Source organism: Squalius cephalus (assembly GCF_949319135.1).
Source record: "Squalius cephalus genome assembly, chromosome: 11".
Taxonomy (NCBI): domain Eukaryota; kingdom Metazoa; phylum Chordata; class Actinopteri; order Cypriniformes; family Leuciscidae; genus Squalius; species Squalius cephalus.
Window position 1 is genome coordinate 25,299,268 of NC_137132.1, and position 26,040 is coordinate 25,325,307.

The 26,040-nt window shown below is 38.1% G+C and overlaps 2 protein-coding genes and 1 long non-coding RNA gene across 4 annotated transcripts in view; 1 reads left to right on the top strand and 2 right to left on the bottom strand.

Annotated features, from left to right (window-relative positions):
• The window catches only part of kirrel3l (kirre like nephrin family adhesion molecule 3, like), a 42,961-nt gene extending 34,301 nt beyond the window's left edge, over positions 1 to 8,660 (top strand). Inside the window, exons 11-15 of the mRNA XM_079885007.1 lie at positions 2,892 to 3,090; positions 5,860 to 5,967; positions 6,176 to 6,285; positions 6,705 to 6,794; positions 7,068 to 8,660. Of these exons, the coding sequence (XP_079741133.1) occupies positions 2,892 to 3,090; positions 5,860 to 5,967; positions 6,176 to 6,285; positions 6,705 to 6,794; positions 7,068 to 7,565 (1,005 nt within the window). The 3' untranslated portion in view covers positions 7,566 to 8,660. The remainder of the gene's footprint in view (positions 1 to 2,891; positions 3,091 to 5,859; positions 5,968 to 6,175; positions 6,286 to 6,704; positions 6,795 to 7,067) is intronic.
• LOC307166566 lies at positions 3,039 to 6,758 on the bottom strand. Its single transcript, XR_013822653.1, has 4 exons — positions 6,658 to 6,758; positions 5,845 to 5,961; positions 4,591 to 4,689; positions 3,039 to 3,115 (listed from the first exon to the last, which is right to left on the bottom strand). It is a non-coding gene; the product is annotated as an uncharacterized lncRNA (long non-coding RNA).
• Positions 8,661 to 12,466: 3,806 nt separating the features above from the next.
• st14 (ST14 transmembrane serine protease matriptase) overlaps positions 12,467 to 26,040 on the bottom strand; it is a 53,812-nt gene continuing 40,238 nt past the window's right edge. For both annotated transcript variants that reach the window (XM_079885006.1, XM_079885005.1), the window contains exons 10-19: positions 25,173 to 25,282; positions 24,786 to 24,916; positions 24,521 to 24,625; positions 23,654 to 23,761; positions 23,144 to 23,257; positions 22,264 to 22,383; positions 17,839 to 18,019; positions 16,468 to 16,739; positions 16,063 to 16,199; positions 12,467 to 13,412 (exon numbers count right to left, since the gene is read on the bottom strand). In XM_079885006.1, coding sequence (XP_079741132.1) covers positions 13,251 to 13,412; positions 16,063 to 16,199; positions 16,468 to 16,739; positions 17,839 to 18,019; positions 22,264 to 22,383; positions 23,144 to 23,257; positions 23,654 to 23,761; positions 24,521 to 24,625; positions 24,786 to 24,916; positions 25,173 to 25,282 — 1,440 coding nt within the window. In that variant the 3' untranslated portion in view covers positions 12,467 to 13,250. The remainder of the gene's footprint in view (positions 13,413 to 16,062; positions 16,200 to 16,467; positions 16,740 to 17,838; positions 18,020 to 22,263; positions 22,384 to 23,143; positions 23,258 to 23,653; positions 23,762 to 24,520; positions 24,626 to 24,785; positions 24,917 to 25,172; positions 25,283 to 26,040) is intronic.

Sequence of the window (26,040 nt, forward strand, 5' to 3'; positions counted from 1 at the left end):
AGCCCCGTTCCCCTATTAGAGAGTGCTCGATGAGAGGGCTGATCCTGTATCTCACCTCTTCCACCCTCAAGCGTGCAGAGGCGAACTGCACTAATGCCAGGGTCTGCAGAGAAGACCTCCAGCCCTCTAGGCTCCTCTTCAACGACGAGCAATTAGTGCATAGCACTGCTGACCTCCCATGACCTCATAGTACGTGGGAAGGCATTTCAGTGGATAATTAGGGTCTAAGTTGGAGAGGCAGCGAGAAGAAGGGGGAAGCATAGAGATACACAGAGACAGATGGAAGCAAGGGTAACTAAAAGCAATGATGCAAAGAAGGAATCAGAGAGGAAGAAAAAAATCTAATCCTGGAAACAGTGACAGGTGGGGATTCAGGGTGTTATTGCCTGTTATTCCTTCACCTCAGGCCAGTCAAGGGAGGACTTCTCTGAGATGCTATTTCACCTCTTTGCCATAAAGGTGAAGTGAAGAAACAATGGCTTGTTCTCTCTCTCTGAGTAGCTTTGAGATTTCAGACTGACCTTCTGCTAGACAGGAGCTACTTGTCTTCCCTGCACGCTTTTTCACAAAGCTCTTTTTCGCAAACCGAGGCACAACACTGTTGGTAAACCAACTCGACATGACAGCGAGCACAAGAAAAATTCTAATCTCTGACACTGAGTTTAAGACACTGAATGTCTAGTACTGGGTTGACAATTGTTTATATCCATGTCCTTAATTCTTTTATGCTCAAAATGCCACTTTTGTTGCTGTGCTGGTTGGACTAGGGTTGAATTTATAATGATGTTTTAAGTCAACCTGGAATCAAAATGGACCCCATTCACTTAATACTAGGAATGTCCCGATCAGGTTTTTTCAGATCAGGTGCGCCTGATTCGATCCGAATATTGAATATCTGCCGATTTAGAGTTCCGATCTGATACTTGTAGTGTTGTCAAAAATATCGATATTTCGATAAATATCGATACTGAAATATCTGAACGGTACCAATACTAATTTCCCGAAGTATCGATACTAGCCGAGCTGTCACTTTCACTTCTCCCCAAAGGCGCGTTGACAAACACCACACGTGCACTCGTCTCATTCGCTCTGGTTAAATAGCAAAAGTGAAGTGAATGGGGCCGATCAAACTTGACGCGTTTTTTTGCAGAGAGAGGCGCCTATTTTCAATTGGTTTCCAGCGAGCGTTCTGCGCGCTGTTTATGCGCCTGCTGCGCCTCGCGGGCCTTCCGTTTTAGTGATGAAAGCTAGTTGCTTGAACGCCCGGAGAGTGCGATGATGAGGATAAACTTGTGGTGCTCTCGCGGGTTACCAGGAGCTTAACGACTTCACGAACCGTAACTACCACAATGTTAACAGAAAGTAAATAAAGTTAATAAAAGGCGGATTTGACGTTTACTTGACTGACAGGACAGCTGTTTCAGTGGTTGCCTAGCAACATAAAAACGCAGCACACTACTCGTTCTCGCGTTTTCGAACCATTAAACTAAACTGAGCTAGACAATGACATCTCTGAATTCAATAATGAAATGCCTTTAACTGAAAAGTGAATGTTTAATATTATTATACATTACTGACTCTATCCTCCAATTTTATACTGTTAAGTGCTTTGACACAATCTGTATTGTTAAAAGCACTATATAAATAAAGGTGACTTGACTTGCGTGTGATGCACGCACGTTTGCGTTTAAATCTGTTAATCAAATAACGTTAATGTATTAACCAGCATTTATGCTTTTGAACAAGTGCACTACCTCAGAACATTTTTGTTCATGTAAAATATACCTCATTGTCATGTTCTAGACTTTAGCTTTAAATAAAAAAAAAAACCCTTAATATTGTGGCAGTTTTTTTCTCCGTGGTATCGAAAATGGTATCGAATATCGATATTTTTCAAGGCATCGTATCGAACTTAGAAATTATAGTATCGTGACAACACTAGATACTTGTATTTTCTTAGTGCTTGGAGCAAATTTTCAAGTACATTAGATGTATTCAAATTAATCCAATGTATACAGGGATGTGCAGACAGTTTCTCAGGGCTCAAATGTAAATTGTAAAAAACTCAATTATCAAAATCAACTGGGTGATTCCAATATAACTACTACTACTACAGTTATTATATGTATAGGCCTATACACACACACACAGACCTATACTTCTAATAATAAGATGCGCTCTCTCTCTCTCTCTCTCTCTCTCTCTCTCTCTCTCTCTCTCTCTCTCTCTCTCTCTCTAGTTGGAAAACCCACTTGAAAATGCATATCACCACCTACTGCACAACACCGCATTGACATCCGTTTTAAAATAAAGGATCGGGCTTAGGATAGCCGATACCGATCAGTTAAAAAAAATCTCAATCAGCCCTGATCCCGATCCTTGAGATCAGCACGGGACATCCCTACTTAATACATGTTCCTGGTCACATTGTAAATGATTCAATAGTGCGTGTTATAAATAAAAATTACGAACTTTCTGCTTGACATCAAGAATCCCTCTTACCTTTTCATGATCAAATCAATAAAATCAGTTGTAACTCTTGTAATCGGTTGTAAACATTTCATGCTTGCTTAAAGGATTAGTTCACCCAAAAATGAAAATTCTGTCAGTAATTACTCACCCTCATGTTGTTCCAACCCCGTAAGACTTTCGTTCATCTTCAGAACACAAATTAAGATATTTCTGATTAAATCTGAGAGCTGGATCCGCCATAGGCCTCTATGGGATCTAAACTTGCCGGCCCAGAAAGTTAGAAAAGACAATGTTTAAAATAGTCCAAGTGACTACATTGGCTCAACCATAAGTTTATCAAGCGACGAGAATGCTTTTTGTGCTTTTTGTACAAAAAGATTGTCTTTGTGCCTTACACCTTGTTGTCTCTTCCTCCTCAGGTGTGGACATTTGGGGACATGATCTTGTCATCTGGCTCTTCTGGTCGTTTCTCCGTGCAGACAGTAAACAGTGACCAAGGGGTCCTCTCCTCGCTAATCCTCTCAGAGACCCTGGCACAAGATTTCCAGCTTCGATACAACTGCACTGCTTGGAACCGCTTCGGTACAGGCACAGCACTGGTCACTCTTGAAGAGCAAGGTATGGGTCCTCATGCCAAATTATCCTGTGTAAAACAGCCTTTCATCAAGCAATATAGTACCAGTCAAAAGTTTGGACACACCTAATTCCTTACTATTACTTTGTTCCACCTTTTAGAATGGTAGTGGTCATTAAATTATGAAATGACATGAAATTAAAGGGATACTTCAGGATTTTGCATTAAGCTTTGTATTAGTAGAAAACCTGTAGTATTTTCGAATTACCATGCTTTCCACCCTCATATCCCCCTGAGAGGAGAGATTTATGTATTTTTTGTCTGGAAAAAAATCCTCCGATGACGCAAAAATCGTCATTTTGCGTCATCGGAGGATTTTCTGGCCAGAGGCTAAAGACTACAGCCAGTAGAAGGTGTTGTTCCGCATATCTTCAACCCGCCCATAGAGGGTGGGATCTCACTCACAAAATGTACACAGTGTCAGCCTGGAAGCTAATCTATCAGGCTCTTGTTCTGTGGAGAAAGCTGAGTAGTAGGAGAAAACTGAGTAGTAGGAGTTACCATCCTCCTTTTCCCAGACTTGTCCGGCGGGCGAGATTGTTCAAAATAGCCGGGATTCGGCTTTTGCGTTCTGCGGTCGCCATTCATTGTTTACATGCACTTTTGTTTCAATCTAACAGAATTAATTCCGATCGGTGAATCTGAATGTAGTGTTTACATGAACGCTAAACAAGTGATTGGTTGATGTGCGTTTTACCATTGCTAAGAAAATTCCCGCTCCTCCGTGAGAGATGCGAGACCGGCGCGTCTCAGTAATGACGCCACCGGCCTCGCGCCGTTCTCCCGTGGCCGTCAGCCTCGTCCTGCGCGCCACAGTAAACATGATGAATGGCGACTGTAGAACGCAAAAGCCGAATCCCGGACATTTTGGGCGATCTCGAAATCCAGGGCAAACTCGTCACGGAGACTCACTAAGTTAGTAGCCTATGCCTAACCTTCTTGTTGTTTTCAACTGCGCTGTCTAACCGGTAGGCATGGCTTGGGAGTGGCTTCCTAGGGCAGCGAAGCAAGTGCATTCTGGGAGTTGTTGTCTTTCATCCACATAAGCCAAAAATACATTTTCTGGCTTTTTTCAGGCTAGAAAGCTCCAAATTCAAAAATTTCTTCACATTTCTTTTACATAAATGACCTATTTTAAATACACATTCATCTTTCCAGAGGTGAAGTATCCCTTTAAGTATGGAAATGATGTAATGATCAAACAAATGAATTATTTATGTTAAATAAATCAAAACTATTTTATATTTTATCTTATTTGAAGTGTACAGCCCATGCTTTTACATCTCTGAGCTGAGATGCTTTTAAAAAAACATTGAATTGAAATTAGTATTGATTGTCTTTTTGTTAAGAAAGTTTTACATAGGCACACTTTATATTTGTCTAAAAAGTAATTTTATGCATTTAAGCTTCTTCATTTATGCATTTTAGCTCCAAAAATTTCTGAAGACTGTGAGAATCATAAATTCAGTCAAGTGTGTCCATACCTTTGACTGGTAGTGCAGATCATTGAGGAAATGTTTGGGGGGATTTTCTGAGAAATGTTGGGTTGAGAGAGTCAAAATGGAGTGGTGAGAAGCAAACAGCTGAAAGTAAAGTGAGAAAAGTGGCATGGGGTTTTAGATTTGGGTATTGGCCAAGCTCTGTTTGGCACCATTGCTTTAATAATTGAAGGACGGTTGATTTTAAAACACTGACAGTAAGTTGTAGGTTTTGTCCACCTTAGAGTTTGTGCCTTTTATTTAAGATTAGTCATGACAAGCTGTAATCCAGTTTGAGTCAGCTCTATGCAGGGAATGCATCTCAAAACACCCTACAACCCTGTGCTAATCTTAATTATACACCACCAAATCAATATCATTTAATCAGGAGATGGTCGACTTAATGAATACATTCGTTCCATAACAAAGATATAGATTTTGAGCCTGAATGAATTAAATCAAGACCTAATGTACAACATGGGTATGTGACGCTTCACTGGCTGTTACATTTTGTATGCACAGTGCACCATCTTAAATTTGCTTAAATAAGACTAAGAGCGTGGTAGACGGCTTGAGCCTTTGTACTGGGAGACACCAAAAATAAGGTCTTCGCCAGCAATTTGCATCAAGGCAGCAGAGCCAAGTCTCTGGAGAGGCAGACAGTGCTATCTCCTGGAATCTCTAATTAGATTACTGTCGGCTGCCTCGCTGCATGTCAGGTCTGGTTACCCCTCTTCCACCAGAGATTAGAGACAATAGCTGGGTCCTGTGATGCCACTGCGGATCACACTAGATGAATTTCTATATGTTGCGCTTGAGTTTGGACGTGGCATGGAAAAAAGACTTCCTGGTAGAACGCATTTGTCAAGCAGACAGCCTTTCTTGAATCACCTGGAGAACTGGCATACCTTTTGATAATATGAAATTTAAATCATCTCACAAATAACTGTCAAGAACATGTCTGAATCATACTTTAGCCCCAAAGTTTAAACCAAAAAAAGAAAAGAAAAGAAAATGAACCCTATTTAGCATCTATAGAATTTATGGTGACATTTTTTCAACCTCTAAATATGATTATGGCTGGACAAAAAGTGAAGTAGAAGGACAAACTAAGCTATGTGACCAATATAATCGAAATATAAAATCATTAAACCCACTTGTTTTGTAACTGACCTTGTAATGCTGTGAAATGCATGTGCAGCCTGAATTTGGGTTGTCTTCAATCCCTGCAATTTGAGAGATAGTGGCTTAATAGAATACCTGTTTCCCTTATAGAGGCCCTCCCCTTGCTAATCATCATTGGAGCATCGGTGGGCGGAGGCTGCGTCTTCATCGTTTGTGTCATTACCCTGGTTTCCATCTGCTGCCGCCACACTGCTAAAGGTGAGGTCAAAGGTCAGATGTTATCTGAGAGTTCTTATTCCCTCCTCAAAAAAACATGATACAGTAGAAATCAAACAAACTAACTAGACAGAGGTTAATTATGGGGCCACCTCTTTGCCTGGAGCAGTGTTGACCTTTTCACCTCTCTGGAAATCTTCCCACCGTTCACCTCATTAATCTCTATACACTGCGCTATTTCCTCACCCAGGCAAAAAGGGCACACGTCTGTCTAAGAGCGACATCCGCGTACAAATCGTACACAGTGACCACAACGCAGCAAGAGGAAATGACGATGAGGAGGATGTGAAGGAGCCTATGGTAAGCCCCTCTCAAAACAATGCAGAAATGCTCAGAATATTCTTATAGATAGGAATAGCTTTTACATCACATTCCTTTCAAGTGCCATACTGCAGGAAAAACAAGAACAGGGTTCTCAGCCCATTTTAATTCTATAACATAGTTGCATATTTCCAAGGGAAATTGGATATGCATTAAGAAAACAAAATATTAGGCTATATTTGTCTTGAAAACAATATGTCGAGAAAAATGAGAGGCCTTATAGTGACATCAGCCAAAATGTAAAGTCATTTATTATATTTTACTTATTAAAAATGTCTACTGATAATTTGTTTACAATAAGACCAGGAGCTAGGGACACTATTAATAATGAGTGTATGACATTTAACATACCATAGACACTGAACAGTCTCTAACCCAAATTTCTGTTCTTTTCTCAGGCTCCCAACAGCAGTGAGTCTCCAGGAACTTCTCGCACAGAGCACAGCGACCTACTGGAGGAGGAGGAGGATGAGAGATCAGATATCAAGGTATTACATTTCACAAAGCATGAATCTGATGGTTAATCTGATGAAAGCAAAAGGTTGTTTCAAAGGATTGAGGAAACTATTGTACTTAATAACACTAACTTGCTGAAAACATATTTGTATTACACTTCAAGTTTGGATCATGTTCAAGAAAGCCTACAGTTATTGGTCAATTACAAACTTCTAGCTAGCACCTAACTGAAATAAATTGCATGTGTTTAATTCAGTACACTATTTTACATTTTTCTGACAAGGTTTTTTTTTCTTTCTTCCTAGGACCCCACCAATGGCTACTACAATGTGCGGGCTCACGAGGACCGCAACATCACGAGAACTGGCTTCTCCGAATATGTCCCTAATGCTCGCCCAGTCTACACTCCCTCTCAGCTTCCCTCGCCGAGCCCCTTATACGGCCAACAGTCCACTCAGCCTCGGATTTATGACTTCTCCCAGCGTTACGCCACAACCCCTGCCACACGCACCACCTATGAGCAACAGCAGTCACAACAACCTCAGCAACAACAGCAAGCTCCCACCATCTACCCCCAGGAGCCAGTCTATGCAGGCTCTGCCTACCTGCCCGCCACCTACGGTCGCGCCTTTACAAGCTACGTCAAACCCGCCTCCTTCGAAAAGGTTGACGGATACGAGCATTCAGACCAGGCCAGCAAAGTATCTAGCTCCTCCCGTTTCTCATACGCATCCTCGCAGGTGTCATCACAGCAGTCAGACTATGGGCGGCCCTCGCAGCAACGCATGCAGACTCATGTGTGAAGGCTCCCTAAAAGCCCTGCTGAGGGTCTGGCATGATCAGTGTCACAAGGACATTCTTCTGAATTGGCTTCAGGAGGGATTAAGCAAACTTTAAACTGAGATACAAGAGGCGGAAAAGCTTTATTGCTGTCTTGAAGTGAATGTTGGATCGATGAAAAACTTCTTTCGAAAGAACTACGACGTGCCACTTGAGCTTAGAAGTCACCTTCAAGCTACTGATTTTCTTCGCCCAAATGCTGAACTTTAGGGGAAATGAACACTGTCCGTCAATTCGTTGCACTGTATTTCTGCAAAAGTTCTCCAGCACTAACTCTTCTAGATCTTGGAGAGAGAGCAGTGCTGTGAAGTGCCCTCATGAACTAACCTTTGTAAATGGGGACAAGCCCATGACACTATGCTGAAACAATCAAAATTACATGAAATAAAAAGTAAAAAAAAAAAAAAAAAAGTAAAAAAAAAAAATGTGTTTGTTGGCATGCTGATGGAATTGTAAGCACATTTGTGTATCAATGACAACATGTCTTGCCTACACAAAGTGGCTCAAAGTTCAATCCACAAAGCAGGGGAGCAGAAGAAGGCAGAGCGCATGCGCTCACCCTAAGATATTTCTTTAGAAGCTCTATCTGCGATCTGCACTGCTGTTGGGCTCTCAAGTGAGTGTTTATGTAAAGTCTCAATGGACCAGTGCAGGAAACTGGAATCTGGAATGCTTTGGTTAAAAAATAAAAATAATAATAAAAAAAAATTGACAAAATCCATAAAATGTATTTCTGTCTGTTTGATGGAAACAGAATTGGCCAATCCCCAAAGAAACTAATTTAGAGGTGCAGTGTTTTTAAATTATGCTCTCAAGAATTTGTTGCAGAGTTCAGAGTAGAGCCCATTTCGGGACCATGATTTCTTAAGCCAAGCCATGTACGGCAAACCTAAATTACCACACGGTCTTGCAGCGTGCAGTAATACTCTTGTAATGTTCCTTATGTGACCACTGTATGTTATTAAATACAGAGTGTGCCAAGGTGACTGTTATGTCATGCTGACATTGCTGACACCGTCAGGTAGCACCAACATGTTTACATAGAAGAAGAAGAAAAAGGAAAAAAAAAACAGAAAAAGAAATAGCAAGTAAAATGCAGTACTGTCCATAACCACTTAGAGCCACTTCAATGACTGTACAAATTGTTGGGAAATTCACTCCTGTCTGTTGCATGCAGATGATGTGTGTACGTGAACGTATTCAGCATTTCTTCTCATCTGTTTGTTCCTTGTGTGAGAAACCGCTTACTGCACCCTTCGTCAATTTGATCATGGAGACTTGCATTTGGAGGTTTCCATACTGCCATTTTCCTTTAAGCCTGAATGGTTGGCTCCATTTGGAAAGATAAAAAAAAAGTCAAATTGAACTGTAAGATACGTGAAACAAAACATTGCTTGTCTTTATTTTTATATTTTATATAAGCCTTAATGTACAGCGTGTAAGCTGCTCTATTGTAAAGTACCTTTATATTCTAAAATGCATATATCTATATCTTTGAGTTGACTTTATTTGGTTCACAACGGTTTTTTACCCCATGTTACTTATCAGTTTTGGAGAGGTGAAAAGTGTTACACAACTAATTGACTTTTTCCTTCCGTTTCTTTTTTAATAATGTTCAAATGATTTTATTTGCTAAAAAATGAGCTATTGTTGCTTGTAACTTTGTACACATATTTATATTTAAATAAAACCATTTCAAATAATATCTGCTCTGACTGGAGTGAGTTTGGCACACATCGCTGGGTCTCGTCAAATGTCATGAGGGAATGAGGACAAACAATACCGGGGCTGCCGAGTTGATGAATACATAAATTAGCAGTGATGCCTATGTTGATTCTCTTATTCCCGCGGCGACAGCAGGGTTTTTAATAAAGACGGATGAGATTCCCAAGCCTCCCGCTGTCTGCGTATCAAACATAGCAGGCACAGGCCGTCTCCCCCAACGCAACGAAATATTGCGCTGACGGAGCGGGTGTTGTGTGACAACATTATCTTGTCATGTCACCCAGTCTCTCAGATTTCATCATGTCATGCTGAGCTTCACCGCAGGGAGTGTTGAAGACATAAACACGTACTCAGCATTAAACAAATGGCTAAACAAAACAAAAACGGATGGCTACTCTGGTAAATTAAGGGTCATGTTTCCATCAGCTGTCATCATCCCTTGCAAACTATCACTGCCAAAAATACACAATTAACCCAACAGAGTGCACAAGAGTGCATAGATACATAATGGAGAGAGGAGGTATTAACATTAAGTGGCATGGCATATTACGCACGTCACTATTCTTAGTGGCACATCCGGTTTTCATTGGCATGTGCCACTAAAACTTGTAACGTGCCGATGGATTGCATCATGTGCCACTGACAATGATGGGGAACGTGTCGCTGTATGTTGTGGTACCTCTAGTAGTGACAGACAGATTAGTTGAGCAGCTGTACTGGTGTAGTTGTGACATAAAGTCCTAAATACATAAAAATCAGTTTTAACGTATTTACAAATCAGTAATATTTTTTTTCCAAACATGTGGTCAGTTTGTGGCACATCTGCATTTGAGTGGCATGTGTCACTGAATGTTACAGTGTGCTTACTGAATGTTGTTAATCACGAAAATTGCCCATTCTAGGAAACCACATGAAATAAATTTAACTGCATTAACAGTCGCATCAGTTAGTTGAAATTTTATCAGTTACTAAACCTTTACTTTTGCACGATGCTGCATGCACACATGCGACAGGTGTCAGTATAAGTAAGTGTAACACTGACTAGTGCAAGATAATTTGTGGGTGGTGTGTTATTTATCCACGTATGATGTGTTATTTGTTAGTGAGTTAGATCGTAGCAACAAAAAAATTAATAAAAATGAAATCAGCAATTTGTCAGTAGGCCTACAGCGCCTAGGGTCACATAATTCGGTGGGTCACAGAATTCAACACAACAGTGACCATTTGTCTGCATGTTTTTTCAAGTCACCGTGGTTGTAAAGGAAAGCCCAATCACTCAAATTGCCAGGTTTTTAATGGGCTAGTACTTAAACTTGCTATCCAAAAGATATGCTGACTGTGAAATAATCATTGTATAGGCGTACCATTTTATTGGACAGATAGAATAGTCATAAAACAATATGTTTAAACATTGTATTTGAAAAATTAATTTCGACTCTTCAAAATTGTATTTATTTTTCCACACAATTTAAACTCCCTAGGTAGCCTATATCCAAATGACATTTTTCCCTGACTGCCATAAGGAGTTCATTTGCCTAAAGTAGTCCCCTAATCTCCTGACACACATGGGAAAAGAAATCAATCTTGTTCTGAGGTAACGTTATGACCGGAAAGCCAAACCTGCTATCCTATGGAGGTGTAGGCCTATCGGTAAATTATTAACGTCTTGTTAGTACAAATTTACATATTTCGTGGTTTCTCCATTAAAAACAATGAAATTGATCAAAAACACCAAATAATTTAGCTAAAAAAAAATCTACTCACCGAACACGCAACTCTGCTGGTCGTGCTGGATGCCCACCTCAACTTTCACGTTATTTGCATATATTTGAATTTTTATGACGCAAGATGAATCTCACCATTAAAACGACGTGAACTATTGTCAGGCTGTACATATAAACAGTAAGCTAACGGAAATACAGTATGGAAAAATTGGTTAAACTAATGATTAGCTTGATTTCATTGTCATTTTATTTACCAAAATTCTTTGTTTCAATCAAGTGACAGTGACCTTTAGCTGCCTAGATACCATATTACTGTGCAATATGCTAAGTGCAAGAGTTGTTATGACATCAATTGGAGATAATATAAAAGGTTGAGCACCAATCTAAAGCTCATACAAGGTCAAATCTGGCATGTAATTAGCTTAAGTTCAATACTCTGCCAACCATTTAAAACAACTGTTGCAGTGCAGTGCAACGCTTAATTAAACCTAGAGCTTTTTAATTGGTGCAAGGTCAAAACTAAGTACATTCACAACTGTAACAAAGTCACGCTTTGGGTTCTCGATCGTATCAACTGAAAAAGAGTATACGTTTCCTTTTCCATTAGGAGACCACTGATTTATGGGCAAATAATTGTTGAAGGCAATGTTGATATGATGTTGGTTATGCCAAGGCCAGCTAATTTAATATTGATAAAACAGTTCTCGGATGTTTTTACTACATTTGCATTTTCAGGGGGAAATTAAATTACATGGAAATTAGGCAAAAATGTTGTATTCTGAAGAAAAAAAAAATATGACAATGTAAAACCACCATGTATTTTATTGTCAAGAGAACATTGTAAACTCTTGGGAAATTTGAATACATTAAAACATTTGCATAGTGTTTAAATAGAAAACACATTTAAACTAAACAGAAAAAGTAATCTGCTAAATTTGCATTTAAAAAGCATGTTAAATATTTACAAATATTAGTCAACCAGACACTTAAAGCCATATACAATCATTGTAATTAAACAATTTAAAAAGCTGTTTAAAATTTTCTCAATTTAAAAACGAAAGCCCTTAACAGGTCAAATTGTACATCATGATGCTATATGAAACCCGAGTAGTACATAAACATATAATCCATTGCTTGACATCCCTCAAAATACAGCTTATGTCTCTTGTACCTCCTGGGAAATGAAATCACTACACTACAAAGCCTGAAATTCTTAGGCCTACTTAAGCAAGTGGACTTTCCACGGGAAAGAAACTTGCCAAGTCTTTGAGGATCCGGCGTTATAGATTCCTCAATATGTTCAGGACTCTTTGAAGCAGAGACCATCCTGCTAGGTTGTTTCAGCCAACTGCTTTGACATTGATTGGCCGGAACTTAAACATGCAGCAGAAGTTAGTGACCTATGTTGGCCTTGGTTGTATTGGCAAATGGATGACGGAAATATCCTATTTTTACCTAATCCTCCATTTTAGAGCTTTGCCACTGAGGTCCCGAGATCACACAGATGTGAGGAAAGAAGGTCAGCCTGAGTGGGATGCTTACAGAAATTTCTAGATTGCAAAGAAGCTTTTGACCTTCACTAAAAAAAAAAAAGAGAAAAGAATTGTAGGGACTGAATCTTGCTCCAAAGTCTGAAACAAAAGAGTCATTGTTTCTGAGAAGAGGTAAAGTCCAGTCTTTGGAATAAAGGCACGTTTTGAGCACAAGAAAAAGTTAAAAGATTTGTATAAAACAGAACATAATTCATAAAGATGAAAATATGAATTCCACCAGGTCAGAAGTTGTTGGCAATCTCATTATAGGACTGTTTGATCTCTAAGTGCTATTTATGAAGTTACTGTTCAAGAAATCAGATTTAAACTAATTAAAGTTGGTACGCTAAATGAGTGTAACAGTGCATCACAGTGATACAACTATAATGTTCACAACTATAATGAGTATATATATTATAGTACTCATTCTAGTTGTATCTGCATGTATTTTATGAAGTTTTTTATTTGGTTGACTAAAGATGAACTCAACTTTAGATTGATACAGCTATGAAAAACCTCACTGATAAGCCAACCGAATAGTCACACTCAATGAAAATGCTATTACGAAAACAACCAGGTGGTCTCACATACTGTACTAAATATTCACGGAGCTGAACATTTCTGTTCTTCTGCTTTGGTTGTCGTATGATTGCAGGTCCAGGCTCCACTATACGGATGTGATTTGACGGATCCAGTCCCGTAGTTTGGTGACACGCGTGTAGACGCCAGGCTTGTTCCGCCGAGCACAGCCTTCTCCCCAGCTCACTATGCCTGCCTGGAACCATATGCCAACATCGGATTGACACACAAGAGGCCCGCCCGAGTCTCCCTACGGAAGCCAAAAGAAAGACACTTTAAAATATCATTCCGCGTTTTCCAAAACTGTTTGAAAAAGACCAAACTGCATGGAGGACTTATGTAACAAAACATATTTGATCACCATATTCAAGAGTTGCCTGTTGATCTATTCAAGAGAATGTTCCTTAATGAATGTTTATATGATTTTAATGTATTGTATATTTATTGTGGTTATTTATTTTAGTATTACTGGAGACTTTTTTATTGTGTATATCAATGCTTTGGCAATATTGTATATAAAACAATCATGCAAATAAATTGCTTGAAATTAAAAGTGGAGATGAAGTGATGATTATGTATGTGAGAAAATAGAAAGAAAAAAGGAGGGTGTGTGAAGCAATTGCAAACATTTTAATTATTATTGTAATCACTTACCATTTATTATTTTGTACCTCTAATTTAAGCTGCTTATTTACTGTGTCATTTCATTCCATTACTATTATTCCTGAATGATTTGTTTTGTGTGTAATACAATTCGGCTCTTAATTACTTTGCCAATATTGCAATGTAAACAGACGTGGCAATAAAACATATTTGAATTGGGAGGTGAGAGAGAGAAAGAGTAAGAAAAGAAAGAGAGAGAGAGAGAGAGAGAGAGAGAGAGAGAGAGAGAGAGAGAGAGAGAGAGAGAGAGAGAGAGAGAGAGAGAGAGAGAGAGAGAGAGAGAGAGAGAGAGAGAGAGAGAGAGAGAGAGAGAGAGAGAGAGAGAGAGAGAGCAAAATCTATGAGCTCCTATAGCTGGAGAGAAAGACAGAAAGGAGTCACAAGACCAGGACCGGAACCTGTGCGAGGAAAAGAAGATTACACTCAGAATAAGAGAGACGCACAGAGCGTTCAGAAGGGGAAAGCAAGATGAATAACAAGTGAGATAGAAGTAGAAATTATGGAAATCAGCTCATTTAAATATCAGGGAACAAGGTAGAATAATTAATCTTCTCCACTACGAGGGTGTACACACACTGCAGGAAGACAACAACATTAGCTGAACACTTTGATGGCATTATGCTCATGTCATATTTGTACTCTAGGTGTTTCTGAATGAATAGAACAGGATGAAAAAGGCTTGACAATGCATCTAAATGGCTATTAAACCACCTTGAATTCATTACCATTCAATAAATGTGTAATCTTTGCGCATGTTTTAGTTAGAGAGCTTTTTAGCTGCATTGAGTGTGTTATTATTGTAACTCTGTAAATGCTAATTTTGGAAAAATATTGGGATAACAGCCCTTAAGGTGCGGTCACATTGACACATTTTCACAGTTGAATTAGTAATTTCAATAGTAATCCACACAATTTGGAATTAAGATTGAGGGTGAACAATTTTGCCACGTAGATTTGGCATCGTTCAGTTCGCCACGTTGACCAACAGAAACTTTATACATCACAACACTATTAACAGTGGACCCTTTTCCCCCCAAAAATTCCACCTAAATCCAATGTGACGCCACCTATAGACATGATTCTTTTTTTCCTAAAACATACCATCAAACATTTACAAATATTTAATTATTTATATTATTAATATAACTATTTGCATTGTTGTTACACTAGATTGACAACATTTTTAAAAAAATTACAAAATTATTTGACCAGACAGTCCACACTCAAGTCACTTTGAAAAAAAGTATTCCGATTTATTTCTACAGTACCGGTCAAAAGTTTGGAAACAAGCGTATTACTTATTATTTTGAAAGAAGTCTCTTGTGCTGATCAAGCCTGCATTTATTTGATCAAAAATACAGAACAAAAACTGTGAATTGTGACATATTATTTTTAATTTAAAATAATGTTTTTCTATTTGAATATACAGTAAAATAAAATTTATTTCTGTGATGCAAAGTTGAATTTTCAGCGTCATTACTCCAGTCTTCAGTGTCACATGATCCTTCAGAAATCATTCTAATATGCTGATCCATCATCAATGTTGGAAACAGTTGCTTTTTTCAGGATTCTTTGATGAATAAAAAAAGTTTTAAAAAAGAACAGCATTTCTTTAAAATAGAAATCTTTTGTAACAATATACACTACTGTTCAAAAGTTTATTTTATTTTATTTTTTTTTAAAGAAATGAATACTTTTATTCAGCAAGGATGTGTTCAATTATACATTTTTACTATCACTTTTGATCATTGTTAGAAAAGATTTCTATTTTGAATAAATGCTTTTCTTTATAAACTTTTTATTAATCAATGAATCCTGAAAAAAAGGTATCACAGGTTCCAAAAAAAAAAATTAAATCAGTATAAAAAAAAATAGTATCAAATCAGATATTAGAATGATTTCTGAAGGATCATGTGACACTAAAGACTGAAGTAATGATGCTGAAAATTCAGCTTTACATCACAGGAATAAATTATACTTTAAAGTATATTCAAATAGAAAACCATTATTTTAAATTGTAATAATATTTCACAATATATATATATATTTTTTCTGTATTTTTAAACAAATAAACGCAGGCCTGATGAGCATAAGATAAAATATAACATAAAAAATAGTAATGTTTCTAAACTTTTGATCGGTACAGTACATATGCTGCAAGTAACCTAGATCGAAGTGAAAATATCAGATTCAGTGTGATTTCAAAAAAACAAACAAACACATGAATGTTTTTTTACCTGACAAGCGTCCACACCTCCGGTGAGGTAGCCGCTACACATCATTCTAGAGGTCAACTGACCTTCGGTCACCATGTTGCATACTGTATCATTAATCACCTTAACTTCTGCTTTCTGCAGGATTGCTGCAGCACTTCCTACAACACATACATAAATCATTAGTCCTATGAGAACCACACTAATACCAAAAAGCATCTTTACTCACAGCCATAATTTGAAACATTTATTAGAATTAGTTATGCGATTCCACAAATAACAAAATCGTATAACAAAAGTTGTGCTGAGTGACATTGAGACAAGGGATTGATAAATGTCAAACTTGTGAGGCACAATTCCAAAGGTATCTCATGAAAAAGCGGAGCTCCAAACGCAAAGGGCAGCCCTCAGGCACACAAGCTGTCTCACCTCCCTCTCGGAGCGCGCCCCAGCCCGTCACAAAGCAGGAACTGCCGGCCGAGAAAACGTGGGTCGATGCTGGAAGGCAGATGGGATGCACGGTGTTGCTGAAGTTCAATGGCTGGCTCAGTTCCAACAAGGAGATGTCATAATCGTAGGTCATCTCACTGTAGCTTGGGTGGGTGATGATGGTCTTCAAAGTACGCTGCTGAACAGAGCCGTCCTGGATGTTCTGGTCCCGCAGACCACTGTACGTCAGCCAGTTGGATGTCATTTTGTAGCTGTTGGAAGAGAAAATGAACACAATGTTGTTTTGGAGGTTAGTTGTTTAAATCAGATGTTTTGAAAGGTCAACATCAAATGGATTTGAACGCCATTTCAAGTCTGTATTTTGACAGGAAATCAGATTTAATGAGAAAAAAAAAAAAGTATGGTCAGGATTGTGAAAAGCTGTGTTTATAGGACCAGTTTTGGAATAATTCTGATTTTTTTTTCATGTTTTTTAAAGAAGTCTCTTCTGCTCTCCAAGGCTGCATTTATTTGATCAAAAATACAGTAAAAACAGTAATATTGTGAAATATTATTACAATTTAAAATACCTGTTTTCTACTTGAATATATTTTAAAAATCAGTGTCACACGATCTTTCAAAAATCATTCTAAATTTTTATGATTTTGTGCTCACTAATCAGTTATTATCGGTGCTCAATTTTTAATAATGGTTCTTATTACCAATGTTAAAAACAGCTTTTGCTGCTTATTATTTTTATGGATTTTTTTAATGAATGGAAGGTTAATGTTGTAAATATTTCACAAAATTTTTAAATCAAATAAGCACTGCCTTGGTGAGCATAGGAGACTACTACTTTTCTTTTTTTTCAAAAACATAAAATCCTAATTATTCTAAACTTTTGACCGGTAGTGTAAATGAAGAGGGATTGAAAAATAACTGGGCTTGGTAATTTCAGATGAAAAGCAAAGCCATTTCAGAGGTGGAACAATTTATTACATTTTGATGAAAGACATTTGTGCATTGATGTATCATTCACAAAAAAGACCAGAAACGTTTATTAACAAAGTCAAATGGGGTCAATTTTGATTTCATGGTGAAAGCATAGCTCAGGAGAGCGAATTATCTTTCAGTTCAGCTTTCGTGCTTCAGTCTCAGAAACATGTTGGAATAACTCATCAAGGTAAAATATGATTTTATGCCATGTCTTGTGCTCCACCTGCTGGCCAATGAGAATAAATACAAGCTCAGTCTTTGACCAAAATTGAATGGAGAAAGATACTTAGCAAATGTCTCTGATAATATCAACTACAGCTAACAAGACAAAATTAAGCAGACCAAATAAAACAGAGATGCAATAAACCGACTCACTCTGCACTAGGCTGGATGAAGCAGTGGGCAGCACAAAGCAGCCATTTGTTGGAGATGATTGAGGCGCCGCAAGTGTGTCCGTTGGTCTTGAAATGTAGACTGACCTGCCACGGCCATTCACCCACATCTGCGTTCTGCCCACCCACAATACGGTTGTGCTTGTATGGCCGGACTCCACAGTCTGAAACCAAATTGTAGGAATGGTTCAAACACAAAGAGAGACTTCAAGAAAGACAACGGAAGAGATTTCATTGGCATGCTGAGATGAGAGGTTAAGGAGGTCTTGTTCGAGACCAGCAGGGATAAGATCAGAGGGCTAGCTGCAAAAAATGTTAGCACTGAAAGTTCGAGTTTCTCGAAACATCTGCTCTGACTCACAGGACTGTCGGCCTTTAGCGGGACTCAAGCGGAATCATAACAAGGCAGATATATGGAGAAACGAACTGTGCTGGCTGATAAAAACACAATGAGGAAAGGAAAAAGAAACTAGCAACCCTGAGGCCTATAAAAGAAGTAGAAAGAATGTCAAGTAAAATTTCATAAAATAAGTATAATGGCTTTGGGCTTTAATGTGAATTTTTTTCCACACTAATTACCACATTGTCGATTATTCAGCAACTTCTGGAAATGACAATTGTTTTTAAAGTTTTGAAATGCGCTGAAACACCAAAAGCTTGTGAAAACACTGGGAAGCTCATTATCTTCAAATAATTATGCAATAAAGACACTAGAGCTGCATGGGCGGTAATTGCATTCTCTTACATATTATAAATCTATACTGTTTCATAACTAAATCTATAACTACTGTAAGTGATTTGAACCATTGGCTGGGTTTTTCTAAAAGAGATTTTACAGTGCATTTCAAATTAATATTAATAAAAGCTGCTGTACTTATTTTTTGCCATAATCTAATCGCTTCTAGTTGACCTAAATCTTAGAATAAATTAAAAGACTGTAGCACATCACTTCAAGACCGTCTGTTGTTAAGGGTAAAATCTTTAAATTAGCACAAGATGATGATTTACATCTTCAAATATTGGCTGATACTGATTCATAAAACAACAACAACACAGATAATCCATATCATGCAAATTGTGCATCCCTAATTGTATTTATTTTTGCTGGGAATTCGATGACAAGTATAATATATAATATAACAAATATAATATAAAATATATGACTGGATGAGCCAATCATTGTGAAATAGCTGAAAAACACACCTGAGCACCACAGTTCAATTATGTATTTAACAAATATCTCATGAGCAACAGTGCTGTTGTTCTAAATATCATCACAGCTGCAAATTAATCAAAGTTCTTAATTTTGAATAACTTTGTGTGTTGAATGGTTACTGCCCATGTTTTGTCCAGACTAAAAGAGCGTCTTCACTTTTGTTTGTGAGTGAAAAAAACAATGTGACTTATAGGGGTGACCCCGAATAGTCGAAGATTCGATGCTTCGATAGGAGGAGCCTGATTCGACTACCAATCTCATGGTCGAATCTTCGCAGAGGTGTTATGAAACGAGGATCATGCCACTTTGGCTATATGAGGGCGCTCAATGTCTGATTTCACATAGAACCGGTTTTCTTTCAACACGTTAATATTCAGCCTATTATGATAATGCTGTATATAAAAATGTGCAAAGAAAGAAGCTTTTAATAAATATTTTTTAACGTGCGTGAATGAATCAAAACACCCTGTGACAGAATTAAGTTTCACTTTCAATCCGTGACCGACAGAGGAGCGTCTTGGCGGCAAGGATTTAAATTTTTAACAATGTCTGGGATAAGAAAATCTAAAGTGTGGATGTACATCATCAGAAAGGATATTCTCCAAGGCTGGATTTAGCATCAGGAAAACCATGATCGCTCTTCTGCCGCACTCACTTTTCCACAGGACATTCTAAAATGCGTAACGTGAAAAAAGCTTTTAAAACGCTTAAAAGGCACTTTAACGTGGCTTAAAGGAGAACTCCGGTCAATTTTAACATTGAGCTCATTTTTTTGTACATTTGGAGTGCTGTCAATACAGAGAACAACGACAAAAATCGGTGTTGCCTACACCGAGTTATTCTATTTTTAAAATTTGCACCCTGTTGACTTCAATAGGGCAAGTAGTAAGCCTGCTTTTTAGCCTCTTAACATCCTTTAAGTGTCATTACAAGTGCACAGAAAATGTGAGTGATTCCTTCCGAGTGAACACGGGTGGATCTGACTGCAGTAGATGTTAGAGATATTAATAAAAACGAAGTTAATTCAGCCAGCGCTCATACCTTTGTTTACATTCTGTTTTCGGTGGAAGGCCATAGTAATCGATTGTCGAGTTCACGCGCATAGGTTTAGTTACCAATGATCACGCGCGTGAACTCGACAATCGATTACTATGGCGTTCCACCGAAAACAGGATGTAAACAAAGGTATGAGCGCTGGCTGAATTAACTTCGTTTTTATTAATATCTCTAACATCTACTGCAGTCAGATCCACCCGTGTTCACTCGGAAGGAATCACTCACATTTTCTGTGCACTTGTAATGACACTTAAAGGATGTTAAAAGGCTAAAAAGCAGGCTTACTACTTGCCCTATTGAAGTCAACAGGGTGCAAATTTTAAAAATAGAATAACTCGGTGTAGGCAACACCGTTTTTTGTCGTAGTTCTCTGTATTGACAGCACTCCAAATGTACAAAAAAATGAGCTCAATGTTAAAATTGACCGGAGTTCTCCTTTAATGTGTAGCCTATAGTACTACACACTTTATTAAGAAACCATACTATGTATGTGCAGATAAGCAGATGAACCCAGAATATGAACGCAATGCGTTCCTCCTATAGTAAAGCGTTTTCTTTACATAATTTGATATTTTAATTTAACTATTTATAGGAGATTAAGTCGTTAAACGTTTTTCACGTTAAGTGTTTTAGAATATTTTATCCGCGCGCACAAAAGACTCCAATGGACACAGACAGAAAGACTGGATTTTTCTCTCTCGATCAGGTAGGGTAGGCTACAAGTGATTTCAAAACTTTTCAGCCGGTTCTAATTTGATTTTTGGATGCCGTGAACATTTTTAGCAAAAAAGACTGCCACTCCAGTTTAGCATTTATTGTTGTTTCTGCAGTTAAAAAGACAAAGTTGAAAATTCTGGCTATATCGTTATTTTAAAGGGGGGGTGAATTGCTGTTTCATGCATACTGAGTTTTTTACACTGTTAAAGAGTTGGATTCCCATGCTAAACATGGACAAAGTTTCAAAAGTTAAGTTGTACGTTTGAAGGAGTATTTTTGTTCCAAAAATACTCCTTCCGGTTTGTCACAAGTTTCGGAAAGTTTTTTTCGAGTATGGCACTGTCTTACGTAAGATAGAGCGGAATTTCCTTATATGGGTCCTAAGGGCACTTCTCCGCGGCCGCGCGCACTCGCAGACCAGAGAGAGAAGAGAGCGAAAGCAGTACGTTACCTCAAAGCGCTATGCTCGGCTTTTAGGGAAGTCAGTGTCACCAAAGAAGTGGGTTTTTGGTTGGCAGGGCAAGACAACCCTGCACAGATTCCCAAAGAACCCAGCGTTAAGGGAATAGTGGATGGAGTTTGTTTTTTTTGAAGCATCAACGGAGGTTGTGCACGACTCTTTGTTCCCTGCATTTCGACGATGATTGTTTTATAAACAAAGCCCAGATCGACTTATTTGCAGATCGTCTAATGCTTAAGGATCGAGCAGTCACGGTGAGTAAACTACTTCAAATGTCTCTCTGTGTTGTTGTTAGATCAGTTAGCACAGCTATAGCACACCGCCCACACGGCCCGCCCCCAGCCGCTCGGTTTTTTCCGGAAAGACTCGGTACAGCCAATCTTTCACCTCTAAATATAATAAAACTAAAGACGTTTTGGAGATATGAAGGATGCAATACTACTCTATAGGTACTCAAGATTAAAAGGAGATTGAGTGAAAATGAGCATTTCACCCCCCCTTTAATCATTTCTATATTTTAATTTTATTTATTGATCTTTCAGGGTTATTTGTGGCTTGTGTTTTGAATATATGTGCACTTTAGGCATTTTGCACACATTTGCTCCTCATCTTGTGACTTGATTCTGATTTATTTCGTTTTGTAGCCTATTTCTATTTATTAGAAAGGTATATTCTGTTCTAATTTAATTTAGTAAATTAACTGTTTATTTTTTCGGTGCATCGCTTAGAGCCTGCTAGTTATTTATGTTATTTCTTAGTTTTATTGATGCAAAATGTTTTTATACATTTTTTTTCTATATATTTGTGTGATTTTCTGTACATCGCGGCTTTGTGTTAAAGCCCCGCCCCCAGCCCCACCCCCATACACATGATTCGACTATTAGTCGACTATAGACAAGACTTGACGATTCTGATTCGACTATGAAAATCCATAGACGGGGACACCCCTAGTGACTTACCGCATCCCTGTTCATCCGAACCATCGGAGCAGTCGTTTTCGCGATCACACTCTGCGTTCACTTTGTTTACACACTGCTTGTCTGTACACTTGAAGGAGAAATCATTGCAGAGACCAGGCGCTAAGAGAGGAAGAGAGCATAAAGTAAAACTTGAACAAATAAACCATCAATTGCAGCTTCTTTTTATCATCAAAGACCTGAAAGACCAAGCAAGAGCCAGCTTATTGATCAGGCCTATTGATTGTTGGATAGGTCACTTATCTCTGCTGAAGGATACAAAAACAATGAACAACTTTGGGATAGAAAGAGTGGGAGGTAAATAAGGGCTGAACAAGTTGGAAAACACCAACATGTGTGATTTCACTACCGTTTCAGTTGAAGCTATTGCCATCACAAGAGTATATGCATAATTAAAAGCAGGTTAATAATGTATGTAATGGTACTCAATATTTATTGTGAATGTAAATGTCAATTTGATAGCTACAGAAGTGGAAAAACACAGCCAGTAGAAGATTATTTAGAAGAAAAAAGAAGATGCAAATATAGCAGCTGATTAAAGTTCAATTTAAAGCATTCCGAAATGTCCTAAAACTTTTAATATTTTAGTTCACCTTTTCAGTGGCTGGCCCTTTACTGTGATGACAATCTTTTAGTTTTTACCTAAACTGATCTTTCTGACAATAGAGACCCTAAGATAACACACACAGCATGGTCCCAAATCTCACTCGGTACTAACTAAGTAAGTTTGTTGCTTGTGACCAAGTCTGGTTCTCATAATAGACATTATGCAATGCAGATAAGCTTACAGAACAAACTTGATCAACCTAGTGTTAAGCTCTATGGAAAGGCAGTCAGTGATCAGTAAGTTAAATCCACTCACATCCTAAGCAGGAGACCTCATCGCTGCCATCAGCACAGTCATTTTTCCCATCACATACAAAATTCTGTGGGATGCAGGCGCCATCCCCGCACTTTTCCTCAGCAATGCCACACTCTAGGAGGAACAACAAAACAAAGCCTTATCAAGTGTCCTTCAATGGTAAAATAGAAAGTGGCCTTTTGAAGTATGCAACAACGAAGCAAGTGTTAAAGGTGTACATATGTTGATGTTCTCAAAGAAAATCCAAGTTTAAGGTAAGTTCATCTTAAGCTAGTGTTTATTTGAATCCCAGAAAACAGCTGATCGTGTGATCTCAGCAAGATCCTGCTTTACTAGGCCACTGCTTGATCTGTGTGAATGCTTAGTGTATCCTTAAATGGGTTTTGTTTCAAATTGACTTCCTTTTGAGCAGGGTTTCCAAGTGGGGTTCACTGCTGAAATGTAAATGCTGAACTGAGCAATAAAAAAATAAATAATTATGTTTGTTGAAATGTAATAGGAGAAACTCACCGCAATGTTTCTCATCACTGTTGTCGCCACAGTCATTCACTCGGTCACAGACAAAGAACTGAGGCCTACAAAGGCCATTACTGCAAGTGAACTGTTCGTCACCACAGTCTGAAACATTAAAAACACATACTGAATAATGCAAAATTTATGTGAAACATCACCTAACTTTGTCAGATATTAGTACAATGTATGATGTCTTGAAAAGGTTATTTCAAATAACAGATTTTCAAGTATTCCCAATTTCAATGGCAAATGATAGGTAGCAAACAGGATGCAGAATTATAATTCAAATCAGAAGTTAAGGAAACAGCATTTATTTGTATTTTTTTCAGTATGAATTAACTTCCTATTTCCAGAAACATTTAATGATTTCAAAAAGGATCAAAACATAGCATTCATTTTATGAACCAAAAACACCTAAATTCTCAGAATGCTATAAATTATAATTACTTATAAATTTAATTTATAATATTTAATATAATAAATACACAATAAATATAACTGTTCAAATTTTGATGTTAATGTTCTTATTAAGTTATCTGAAAACAATGAGGTGCTGTTTGGCAAAATATTCATTGGTTTATTCCAAACTTAATTAGGAGGAATCTCTCCAATCAGTTGAAGAAAACAAAGTACTTGTAAACAATATAGATACTGATCTATATATTACGGAATAAATCAACATAATTCAATTATTGATGCAATTATTTATCATTAATTTTGACTGATGAATTATCTGTGTTGTGCATCTTCCTGTCATTCCAAATAAATATCCCGTCGGACAGGGCTATTCCAATTCAATCTCTAATTAATAAATTGAAAGGTATAAACTAAATGTTACAACATCCTGACTGGGGTGAGACTTACTGCAGTTTCTCTCATCACTCATGTCTTCGCAGTCGTTCCACCCGTCACAGTGCTGCTGTTTTGTGATACACAAGCCTGAGGTGCAGGCAAACTGATCAGGACAAGCTGGAGAAGAAAACAGGAAGACAGCCAGGACTCAACGCAAGAAGAAGTGAAGGAGAGTTCTAATGATATGAATAATATGATCTGTCTGTTTGAAATATTCCTGGATCAAAAACTGATCACTGCATTTAGATGGTTATATTGAAACACTGGGCTTACGTACGGTTTACAGGGTCATAGGCGGTGTAAATGATCCTGAATCCCTTATCAGTGTAGGATTCATCTGAATGGAACTTCACTTCCAAGGTATTGGCGGGGCTAGAGAGCACAAGTCTACGTCTCTCCCCACAATACCTTCAAAAAAAAAAAAAAAAAAAAAAAGAGGAAGGAAAGAGGTGTTAATAAAACAAAGGCTAAGAAATCACCAACAGAAACTAAACAACTAAAAAGGATAACCAGAACAACAACAAAAAGAATGGCCAACAGACTGCTCCTCTGGTTTAAAGATACAGTAAATTGAGCTTTGTGCCATTTTATAGATTGTCAGGAAGCTGACAAGAAACAATGAAATCTTTCTGGCTGTCATGGCAGGACAGATGACAGAACTTACTTTTTTCCCAGCACCTCTATGTAGTCTTTGTGACAGGTGTTAGTGTCCACCCCTGGCTCTTTCACACGGAACATACTGAACTCAATCTTTATTCTTTTGCCAGCAGGAACCTGCAGAATCCACATGATAGTGTTCAGGGTTATTTTCAAAAAGACATGAATCAACAAACACTTCAAAACGAATAGTTCATCAAAATATGAAAATGTTCATTACCATCATATTGTTCTAATCGCATATTATTTCTGTTCTTTTGTGAAACACAAAATGAGATGTTAGGCAGAAACACTATGCAGAGATGTTAGCTGTTTCCCGGAAAAATAGAAAATAATAAAAACAGAGAACCAATATTACATCAAATTAAGAAATACTTGAAAACTGAACTCAAAACTGGTTCTCGTTCTGGAGCCAGAACGTGTTCTCGGCCAGGCGAACTGGAGCCTGTCTCGAACAGGCTGCATGTTTCCTTGAGGAACGAACGGTGATGTAGTGCTACTATGTGTTGTTTATCTGAATATAACCAGTCTAAAAAAACTTTGAGTGTCCCGGTTTGTGCAGGCTACACTTCTGTTTTGTTGTTCACAGCACCGAGAGTGATTCTAGCGCACCAGCAGCTCACATAACCTGCCCGTACTCTCATTGGTCTAAATTGAAACTGAAACCCTAAATTCACTCGCTCTCTTGCACACTGGGTCTTTCTCTCGCGCGTGAGACAGCGGCAGCATTTCTCCGCCCCCGCTCATCGGCTCCGTTCAAGATCAGCAATTTATTAAGAATCGGCACGGAAGCCCCTTTTTTGCAGTGGAAATGCGTGGAGCGGTTCGAGCAGACACAGACTGGGAACCCGCACCGGAACAGTGTCGGTGGAAAA